The sequence below is a fragment of the Hippocampus comes genome, unplaced genomic scaffold (assembly GCF_001891065.2).
Source record: "Hippocampus comes isolate QL1 unplaced genomic scaffold, H_comes_QL1_v1.1 scaffold89, whole genome shotgun sequence".
Lineage (NCBI taxonomy): Eukaryota > Metazoa > Chordata > Actinopteri > Syngnathiformes > Syngnathidae > Hippocampus > Hippocampus comes.
In genome coordinates this window covers 167,477-178,458 of record NW_017806077.1, presented here as the reverse complement: position 1 = coordinate 178,458, position 10,982 = coordinate 167,477, and the positions used below count along the sequence as shown (strand labels likewise).

General features: G+C 50.6%; 1 protein-coding gene across 1 annotated transcript in view; it reads left to right on the top strand.

The window, feature by feature from the left end:
• Window positions 1-10,982, top strand: part of LOC109530784 (protocadherin-16-like) — an 87,078-nt gene that overhangs the window by 64,057 nt on the left and 12,039 nt on the right. Inside the window, exons 3-10 of the mRNA XM_019894678.1 lie at window positions 2,636-2,824; window positions 3,404-3,635; window positions 3,711-3,947; window positions 4,191-5,219; window positions 6,084-6,271; window positions 6,360-6,456; window positions 7,044-7,201; window positions 8,835-9,681. Of these exons, the coding sequence (XP_019750237.1) occupies window positions 2,636-2,824; window positions 3,404-3,635; window positions 3,711-3,947; window positions 4,191-5,219; window positions 6,084-6,271; window positions 6,360-6,456; window positions 7,044-7,201; window positions 8,835-9,681 (2,977 nt within the window). The remainder of the gene's footprint in view (window positions 1-2,635; window positions 2,825-3,403; window positions 3,636-3,710; window positions 3,948-4,190; window positions 5,220-6,083; window positions 6,272-6,359; window positions 6,457-7,043; window positions 7,202-8,834; window positions 9,682-10,982) is intronic.

The following is a 10,982-nucleotide window of genomic DNA, read 5'->3' as shown; positions in this document are numbered from 1 at the left end:
GTTCCGTACCATAGTAACAGTTGCATCGGGTTTTTATATGCGGCATTTGGGTGAACGATGGAGAGGGGTTGGGGGATGGGGATGGTAACGGCCAAATTGGAAAACAAGTGGCATCTCCTCGAATATCAGAACGAATACAATGAGCTCGTCTGTTATTATTCGGGCCTGAGCACCCGGCGCATGTAAAAATTTGAACAAAACTCACACAGGAGCGCCTGCTGGGAAGTTTGAAAAAAATAAATAAATACTTGGGGATGGTAACGGCCAAATTGGAAAACAAGTGGCGTCTCCTCGAATATCAGAACGAATACAATGAGCTCATCTGTTATTATTCGGGCCTGAGCACCCGACAGGAGCGCCTGCTGGGAAGTTTGAAAAAATAAATACAGTAACCCCGACACCACTTTTATGGATGCATATGAAATTTGGTTGATACGTCTATCATAAGAGGAGGCAAGAAAAAGCTTCGGTGACCCATTTTTGAAATTGGACCGGAAGTCCGAAGTTTTGCTTCAAAAATAGACACTTTGGGTTCGGAATTTCACAAACGCTAGCTCGCTAAATTGGCCCAAATGCGCCCTAATCTGTTATCGTAGACCGGTGATTCTCAACCTGTGGGTCGGGACCCAAAAGGGGTCACGCACCCAAATTGGGTGGGCCACAGACAACTCATAAGTACAGTTTTTGTATTCCATTGTTATTGTTTAAAAGCAATTTGCTTTTAGCCAAAAAAGTCTAATTCATTAAAAACAAAAATGTAACGTACTCTACTTGTATTTTCAGAAGCTACCATTTAAACAAACAAAGAAACAAAAAACCTCTTTATTGTTCTTCATTTCCATAAAAGTGGTTCGTGACGTGGCAACAACACAAAGATGTGGATCTCGGGACAACAGCAGCTGGGAACCACTTTTGGTGATGCCAAATGGCAAAGGCATTTTTTTTCTGTCTCTATGCCATCGAATCACGGCGGGCCACCGGACCAAATTTCGATGAGCATTTTGAGGATTTGCCATGAAAAATTTGTATGCGGCGTCATTCAGTTGTACCAAGCTGCTTTTAATCATTTTGACCCGTTTTTCAACCAGAAACGTTTCCTTCAACTCCCTACGTTGCCAAACAGCTGGCGAGAAAACAAGCACCCAAATGCTTCAGGCTCACTTCTTTGACTGAAAGTTTGAATCTTACATCGCTAGCCAGCCAGCCTGTGCGTGCGCGTTAAAGATGGAGTAGCTGACTCCTATGGCGCTCGGTTTCCCCTTTCCTGATGCGGTTTATTATTTTTCTCTTTGGCTGGCGCGCTCACTCCTACACGCCACTCGTCCGCCTTGAGGAGTTACAATGCACGCCTCCCATCTGCTGCTCCGACATCAGAGTGGAGCCTGAATGACTGCACCCCCCCCTTAAGCCTTCATCGCCTCAAATGAATGATTTTACTCACACTCACTTCTTCTTTTTTGGGGGGGGGGGGACGGCGGGGGCGGGATGATGAGTCTGGTTTTTGGATGATGAACCTTATTTTCCTTGGCCATGCTCGTGATGACAATTCAGGTGTTTGGACATTGTAGAAACAGGTTCTCCTTTTTTTTCCCTGCCTGTTCAACTTTAAAAGGCTGAATGCCAGCAGACAGGCATTTACACTCATGCTCTCATGGACGAACATTTGTATTTGTCTTTTAAACTCAACACGTTCTGGATGAGCGTTTGGAAAGTTGAGCTATGACTTTTTCAGTCCAAACGCGAGCAACTGACCGACAGTAGAACCGATCACTTGACATTCGAAAAGATAGACCTCCCAATGACGGCGTGACCTAAAAACGCAAGCGGAGACATCAGCCCGACGGGCGATTTTACGATTCGTGGTTCCCAAAAAGTAGTTGGCGTCTTCCGATTCTGCTCGGATTTCGATTTACGGGACCTAAAGAAAACAAACAAAAAAGAAGAGATTGTCAGTATGGGGGCAAACCTCCAATGAAAACGTAACCCCCTTTCATGGAGCTCATCATAAACATGTTCGCTTTAATCTCGCTGTGATAATTTAGTTGCAGTAGGCCTCCATTCGCAGCCAACACTTGCAAATGATTATACACTGCCGGTCCCCAGAGGCCCCATCTTGCATCTCTGGAGATCCCGCAGTAAATGACTCGGGTGGCTGACGGCTGGTGAGCTACTTTTACGACTCTGGCGGGTTCCAGCCATCTGTAGATAGCGCGCTTTTATTAAAACCACACCACAAGCGGGACATTACAGGGTAGAATGCGCCACACTGAAGCGAACTGTGTGGTACGCCGCCGTTCCGCAGCCGCCACCGCCGCCGTCACTGTCCTTTGTAGACAGACGCCATTCCCGGAGCAGGCAGTTTTCCCCCCCGCGCTGGCATCCTTCCCGGTTCCTGGAGAAGTCATCCTCTTTGGTTTTCCCTCAGAGCCCACATCCTGCCAGAGGGCCTGCTTGGCTCAGATAAACAAAATAGAAAGAGTCCAAAGATGCTGTCAAACAGCACCTGCGACGATATTCTCGCTCGACTATCATATATCCTTCGATCTGGTCTGCTATGCTTCCGACATTTGGAATGACGATTATTCAAACACCTGTGGGTTGTTTTTTTTTTTTTTCTTTCGTGTCTTCTCCTAAGGTGATGGCAACGGATGCAGACGGCGGTTCCTTTGGCTCCATCACCTACTCGCTGAGTTCGGGCCCCAACAGTGCCATGAACTCCCAGTTCACCATCGACAAGGAGACCGGCGTCATCTGCACTCGCGGCGCGCTGGACCGGGACCAAGGCCAGAGCAGCTACGACTTCACAGTCACTGCGGTGGACGGGGTGAGCCGCGGCCTTTGTGAAAACAAGGCTTCATACGAACGCGTCCCATAAACCCAGCGACGTGCCACGTGTTGTCATTTGCGGGTCACGTGGCGGCCAGTCGGCGGACGTGAGCATCCCGCTCGATTTATGTCCGACATCCCTGTGAAAATACAAGCTGAAAAATGAAAGAAAACGACGGCCATGTTAAAACGATTAGTTGGGGGGGGGGGGGGGGGGGGGGGGGAGAAATACCTTCGCTGTCAGCCGGTAATATTTTATTTGTTTGAACGGCCGCCTCCTTTGTTTTTGCCACCTGGTCCAAATGAAATGACTGCATTGTATTCGGTGCAAATGAAAAAGCCTTTATGAAACAGACTGCGGAAAAGACCTCTTGCCCCCGGGCCGGCCTCTCTCGGGGGAGGCTATCAATCTGATCTGTTGGGACTGTTCTCCGAGGTCATTCTATACATAGACTATTTTCCCCGGGGTTTATTTGGACACCATTAATAGGGTCGACTCGCAACGCCGGCGAGTGTTTGGTGATTTATCCGACATGACGGTCTGCAATAACAAGGCAGCTTTTTGATTCTCGGACAGGGGGGACTGAGCACACTCGCCTACGTGAAGGTAGATCTGCTGGACGTGAATGATAACAGACCCGCCTTCTATCCGCTGAGCTACGCCGTCAGTCTCAGCTCGCAGAGCGCTCCCGGGACCTCCGTGGTCCGAGTGATCGCCTACGACCCAGACTCGGGAGAGAATGGCCGGATTACGTACAAAACTGTATCTGGGGGGTCTTCCTCTTACTTCACCCTCAACAAAGACACAGGTTTGCCGTATTTTCCACGTTTTGACCTTCAACGTACACGCCGGATCGACTCCACGTGCGCTCTTGTTTGCGCAGGTGTGATCTCTCTTTCACGCTCCGTCCACGGCAAGGCCAACTCGGTCATCGCGATGGTGATCTCAGCCCAGGACGGCGGCGGTCTGGCCACCCTGGCGAACGCCAAGGTCAACATCAGCGTGGTGGCGGGCGCGGTGGCGGCCCCCGTGTTTGAACAGGCGCAGTATTACTTTGCAGTTTCCGAGGATGTCTTGCAGGGGACTGTCGTGGGTAGCGTGCAGGCCAAGAGTAAGACAGGTATGTCGTGACCCGGATGATACATCGCGACTTCAGCGGTGTCGGCCGACACGCTTACCTCAGAATTGACATCGCTCATGAATTCCATTTTGCCGATGTGTTTATACATTCATATTCCCAGACCTTTGTGTGCACCCTGGAAAATGACAAATGGCATCTCTGGAGCGTGCTTAAGTGCTTTTCACCGCAGCCTCTCGGGTAATGATGACTTCTGGTTTGTGTCTTGTTTCCCCTTCCTTCCAGGCCCCCCCAGGGATATGGCCTACACCATCAGCTCCGGGGACCCCGCAGGATACTTTACAGTGGATGCAGACACCGGAGCTTTGCGAACCAGTCTGTCCCTGGATCACGAAGCTCAGCCCACGCTCGACTTGGAAGTGCAAGTCCGCCCCGGGAACCCGCCGGCGTTCGGTCAGACCCGTGTCCACGTCACCATTGAGGACGTCAATGACAACCCGCCCGTGTTTCTTCCCTCATCCTCCGAGTCCCTGCTTCTGCCAGAGCATACCGAAATGGGGACGGTGGTGTATCGCGTACAAGCTGAGGACAGAGACTCCGGAGCAAATGGCCAGCTGTCCTTTGACCTGTCATCTCCGAGTGGCGTCCAGAGAGCTTTCAGCGTAGAACGCAGCAGCGGTGAGATAAGACTGGTAGGGGTCCTCAACTATGAGAGCGTCCCCCGCTACGATCTCCAAGTGGTGGCCAAAGACAGCGGCGTGCCTCAGCTTAGCGCCACTTTCATGCTCGTGGTCCATGTCCAAGCCGAAAATGACCAGGGACCCGTGTTTGATACTCTCAGCTACAGAGTGGAGCTCAAAGAAGGCACGCCCATCAATACGCGCTTCCTGCGGGTCCGAGCCCTCAACAGAGAAACCTTGGGCTCGGCTTTCTCCAACCCTCTTTCGTATCACCTCCGACCAGATGGCGATGCCGCCGGCTTCGGCATCGCTTCGGACAGCGGCTGGCTCTTCGTGAAGAGCGCCCTGGACCGAGAAGTCAAGGACATGTATCTTCTGACCGTGCTGGCCAGCGCAGGTCACGGACAGCTGAAAAAGACGGGCAGCGCCACCGTGAGGATATCCGTGACGGACGAGAATGACAACTCGCCTCGACTGGCGCAGCCCAGAGTCTTCATGTCCGTGAGGGAAAACCTGCCGGTGGGGACGGGCTTCGGTCACGTGTTGGCCACCGATCGGGACAGTGGCTCCAATGGACGCCTCGGCTATCGTCTGCTGCACCCTGACCGCAATTTCCAGATAAATTCACACACAGGTCAGTCGCAACCGGAATACCGTTTTTACCATGTTTCGAGATAAGCCGTTGCTCTTCCATCCACAAGGATGTGTCAGTTAACTCATTCACTCCCAAAGACGTCTTTAGATTTCTTTTCAGACGCCACACATTTAATCCCAGCTCCTCATTTTATATTGACTGTACTTGAAAAGGGTCTGAAAGGCCGCCATTCAATTCAAAGAAACTAATAGACAACTCAATTTCAATTTGAGGCTTCAGTTATCCTTAGAAGCGCACTTTCGAAGTGGGAGGACCGGGTAGAACCTGCAAACTCCATTTCGAAACGTTCCAGTTGAGTTTCGAACCCAGATCTGCTGACTGTGGCTGCTGTATTAAGCCACTGTATATCACTGTAAGAGTTCTGTCAAGAATCTCATCAGATCATTAATTCATACCATTAGGTCAGAAGCGAGCCAATTGCTTTCGTTAGAAAGGCTGCAAATCAAAGCTGCAAATGTTTTCGTATGACACATTCATGACACACTTCCCAGCCCTCGCGGAATTATTTCAATTATTCAGAAATAAAATCAATTAAAGCTAAACTTGCGTTCCCCCCACCGCTGCAGTGAATAATTCAGACGGTGGCGACAGCGCCTCGTTACGCTCTAATTGGCCCGCTGACTCTGTTAAGCTGTGGGAGGAGATGCAGACTCTGATTTGCGATCGCTTTCTGGCAGCGTCGCGAGTCTCAACAGCATCTGTCAAACTCGCAATGCGGATCTGCTGATGCGGATCTTCTGCATCGTATCGTCCCCACGTGTCATCGGATCAAAGCCTGTTAGCTGTGCAGCGCAGTACTTGTACGGTACCCGAGCTCTGATTGAAGTCTCACGTCTCTCTCAGGTGAAATGAGCACCAAGGCCACTCTGGACAGGGAGCAGCAGTCCAGCTACCAACTGGCGGTGGTCGTGCAGGACGGAGGCTCGCCTTCGCGCAGCGCCACGGGTACCGTCTTTGTCAGTGTGCTGGATGACAATGACAACGCCCCGACTTTTGTCCACAGCCACCCGGGGAAAAAGCTCATCTTACAGGTGACGCCATAAGACTGTCGGCAAACAAACAAACAAACATGACAATGCCGATCGTAACTTTGCTCCTATTTATTTGCCTGTTGAGCAGGTATTGGAGGGTCAGTCCTCTGGGGTTCTGCTGGGCACGGTACAAGCCAAAGACCCGGACGAAGGCGAGAATGGCACCGTACTCTACTCTTTGTCAGGTACAGCAAAAGAAATCAGCGATGGCTTAGTTCTAAAGTGAACCGTCTTTTGCACATTGAGCTAAATATTCAAAGCCGTAACAACTTGATGAATGGGTCGGACTAACCCGCACCCGGTGAGCTCACAGTGCTCAAAACACAAGTTCCCTTTTTCCGAACTCAATCAAAAAAGTGAATTTCAAGAAAGTGTTCATATTACAGCCGTCGTGAAGTTCTTCTGTTTTATGGTATGTCATTTCTGATTTTGTTGCGGTACGTTTTAGAGCTAATACTCTCACTAGCTTTAGCTAGCTACCAGCTGGTGATTTTGGAGAGCTAAAAACAACTTTCTCTCGTTCTTGGCCTCATAAAAAGCAAATGAGACAAATGAAAATAATCAAATTTGACTTGCTCTTATTTCCATCTGGTTAATCTTACAACTAGCGTAATAAGGTTATCGGTTCACAACATCTGGAAATAGGGGTGTGCCGATGTATAGCAAATTGAACCCTTGCCTAGTTGGGCTCCACTATCCATATTATTTTTTTTCTATGGAGCCTTACCTCATCTATTTGGACAGTAAACTTTGAGGACCTGATGTCTTGCAGGTCCGAGGGTCGAGCGCTTCTTCCTGAACCCCAACACAGGCGAGCTGCACTCGTCGTCGCCCCTCAGCCACTCGGAGCGCCCCGAGTACTCGTTGACGGTGACGGCGAGCGACCGAGGGCTGCCGCCTCGCAGCTCCTCCTGCTTCGTCACCATCCAGGTCAGACCCGAGCTGGAGCCGGGCCAGCCCAAATAGCGCATGTGGTGGTGGTGGTGGGGGGGTCCACGTCTGCTGGGCCCCTCAGACGTATCAGACAAGGCTCATTCCCCTTTTCTCGCCGTGACATTTCAAAAGAGCGTTTTTTTTTTTTCACTGGAAAAGCGGGTATGAATCAAACACTCCCAGCTGGCTGGTGTGATGCGTGCCAGCTGCGATCGAGCCTTTTCGCGGTGACTTCAACACTCTTTCAAAACAGTAGCCCCTTTTGACATTGAGTGGCGGTGCAAAATAGCCCATTTTCAGCCCATTATTTTGGAAGTCCTTCTTTTCATTTGTAACCCAGAACGGAACGCTGACACTGAGGAAGGGACATCTCGGTTCCAGGAAAATGGCGTTGCCAGATCGACAAATTTATAGCTGACTTTTTTCCTAAGACATAAAGACATAATTATTTAATAATTGGATTAAATGGGCCAATGTTGTTCTTGCCTGCTGATGCGTTTATTTTACGTCCTTTAATCATCTCTTGCCGCTTATTTTCCAAGTCGGTCAACATTCAGAGCTGGAAGGGGCTCACTTTTTCCATCTAATGTGGAAGCAATTTATAGCATGTCATGTCGCATATCGTCAAAAAGCTTCGACTGACTGCGGTGGGCTTCCACAATGATGCAACGGCGTGTGTCCAAATGTGGAAAAATAGCATGACATTTTTCAATCAGTTTCCCCTCCCTCTTGGAATTGCTGTTTCATATTATCCTGACGAATCAATATCTGTTTTTGCGATGGTGGTGGTTGGGGTCAACATGCCTGAGAACTCACCAATGTGAGTTATCTTGACAAAAATCGACTTAGAGGTCTTGAAAATGGCCGTCTGAAACTCACTCATACTACCCACCGAAAAATGATTCTCCTCGACACCATTTTCGAGATTTCTATGGAAACAAAAGGGAGGAGAAAGTCTCAAGAACCCATGCTGGCGCAAATGAACATGAAGTCAAGGATTTTAGATGGAAGCGGCCATTTTGAGCAAATTCCAGGGCTTGCCCCAGTGGACGAGTGGTTAGCGCGTTGACCTCACAGTGCAGAGGTCGTGAGTTTGATCCCAGCTTCGACCTCCCTGTGTGGAGTTTGCATGTTCTCCCCGTTCCTGCATGGGTTTTCTCTGGGTACTCCGCTTTCCTTCCATATTCCAAAATTATGCATGGCAGGCTGATTGAACACTCCAAATTGTGCCTTGTTGTGAGTGTGAGCACGGATGGTTGTTAGTCTCTGTGTACCCTGCGATGGGCTGGCAACCGGTTCAGGGTGCCCGAAGACAGCTGGGATAGGCTCCAGCACACCCCGCCACCCTTGTGAGGATAAAGCGGATGACAAAATGGATGGATGGATGGATGGGAAAAAAAAAAAAAACTCTTCAAACTGATTTTAATCCCCCTCCGAGAATGCATGCGTTCATGGCAGCAAGTGCATCAGATCTGTTTCTGTTTGGTCCTAAAATCCAAAACCTATTTATGGTTTTCTACTTCATGTGATGAGAATTTGCCACCAGGCTTTGTCCGAGGAACTTTGGATTCATGCTCTTGGCTCCTCAAATAAACCTCATGGTTGTTTTTATTTCTTTTCCTTTTTGCAGGTTCTCAACATGAGCAGACCTTCTTCAAAGACCAACTGGCATTCTCTAGCTTTCAACTCCGTGGAGGAGGCCAAGCCGGGTTCGGTGATCGGTTCCGTCCGCCTTCACGATGGAGAAACCCCGGCGGAGGGCGAGATTACCTACATGGTGGTGGGCGGTACAGACAGGGACGGGACTTTTGTGGTGGACCGCCTGACCGGCGACGTCTACCTGGCTCGGCCTCTCGACTATGAGCAGGACGCGCACTACGCGCTGAAGATCGAGGTGGATGACTTCTCTCAGGCTCCGCCCGTTAGCACCCTGGTCCACGTAGACATTAACGTAAAGGACAGCAACGACCACGCCCCTCAGTTCCCCGAGGACCCCGTCACGGTGGTCGTTTCGGAGAGCGTCCAGCCGGGTACTTCCGTCTTCACGTTCCAGGCCACGGACAAGGATGGCAGTGGGCCCAATAGTGACCTGAGGTACTCCATCCTCCAGCAGCATCCGGAAATACCCGGTCTGCTCACTCTGGACCCTTCCACCGGGGTTCTTACCTTAAACCAAGAGCTGGACCATGAGGTCACGCCCAGCCTGATCTTGGTGGTCAAAGCAACGGACTCGGCGCCGGACGCGAGCGAGAGGCAGTGGAGCTCGGTCACGGCCAGGATTTACGTCACAGACGAGAACGACAACCCGCCGGTGTTCAGCTCGCCGACGGCGGTGAGCGTGATGGAGGACCAGCCCATCGGTTTCGTGGCGCTCTATGTCATGGCCAGGGACGCGGACCGAGGGGAAAACGGCAGGGTGACCTACAGAATCCAGTCGGGCAACACGGGCGGAACCTTCAGCCTCAACCCCAACACCGGTAAGATGTGGGCTACTCAGCGCTGCCAACATATTTTCCCACCCCTCCGCCAACTATTTTTCCCCAAAAAGTGACGAGCAACAAACCTCGCGACTCTTTGTGCTGCATTGGAGATTTGCGGAGACTCTGAGATTCCTTCCAGAGCAAATGTTTGCGCCTCTGTCTGCATCCAGACTGCATATGGATGGCGCTTGCGCAAAGCAAACGACGAGCTAATTCAACCGTACGCCCACCCTATGAAAGCCAGCGCACTTAAAGATAAGGAAATAGTTAACGTTTTTGTTGTTTTATTTTATAAAGCCCATCCTTACGGACAAGGGCCTTTCAATTTTAGTTGTTAGTTTTGGGTCACGTACTGGAAGCAGTGCGCCCAATGCGATGGACTGGCAAAAATATTCCAATTTAGTTTGCAAAAGATGAGCCATTGTAGCTGACTGCAACAGTCAACAAATATGCCGCCCTCCTTTTGTGTTCATTTTGTCCCCCCCCCCACCCCCCCAGTAAATTCATGCCTTATCTAACCAATGACTCTGGAGATGATTGATATATGGCGACTACCGTAGGAGACGTTGGACTGCAAGATTCATTTCAACCCCCGCCACTCGAGTTTCTTTTTGCAGCTTCTTTGCATGTTAAAATCCGCCCTGGAACGTCCATCCCTTTGCTCACTTTTTATATTTCCACCACCCGCTGCGAATTCCATTCCACCGGCGCAGCAGCAGCCGGCCCACATGTGTTCACCTGTTCCTGTCATTTCACGGCTCCCCCGTTTGAAGAATTTGCAGCACCTGTAAATTTCTCCGGCCGCTGTCGATCCGCTCACCTTTGAACAGTGAAAACAGGCCCCCCCCGCCGCCGCCATCTTCACCTCACCTTCCCCCGCTTCCATTGATCGGCTGCTGTAAACACGCAAACTCTTGTCATCCTCTGTGAAACTTCTGAAAGGGGGTGGCCGCTCTCGGTGTACCGATTATGACTTATTTCACTCAGTTGGAAGCTAGACAGATGAAGAGGGAATGACAAATATGAAACACACACACACACACACACAGGCTTCTGGGAACCATTAGAGGAGGGGTTGGGGGGGGGCGGTTACGCATGTTTATGCCTGCGCACGTGTTTGTGTGCGCCGGCGCGCTCGCGTGAGATCGCGTTGCTCAGTCAAAACGCTGACCTCGGGCTGTTTAGTCCCGTAGGCTTTGTTGTGGCGTCGGAGACACGTGTCTGGCCCCGCCCACCTCATCATCCTCAAGTTTCCGTGCAGGATGGAAAGAATCGGGGGGGGGGGCTGTCACGCCCGA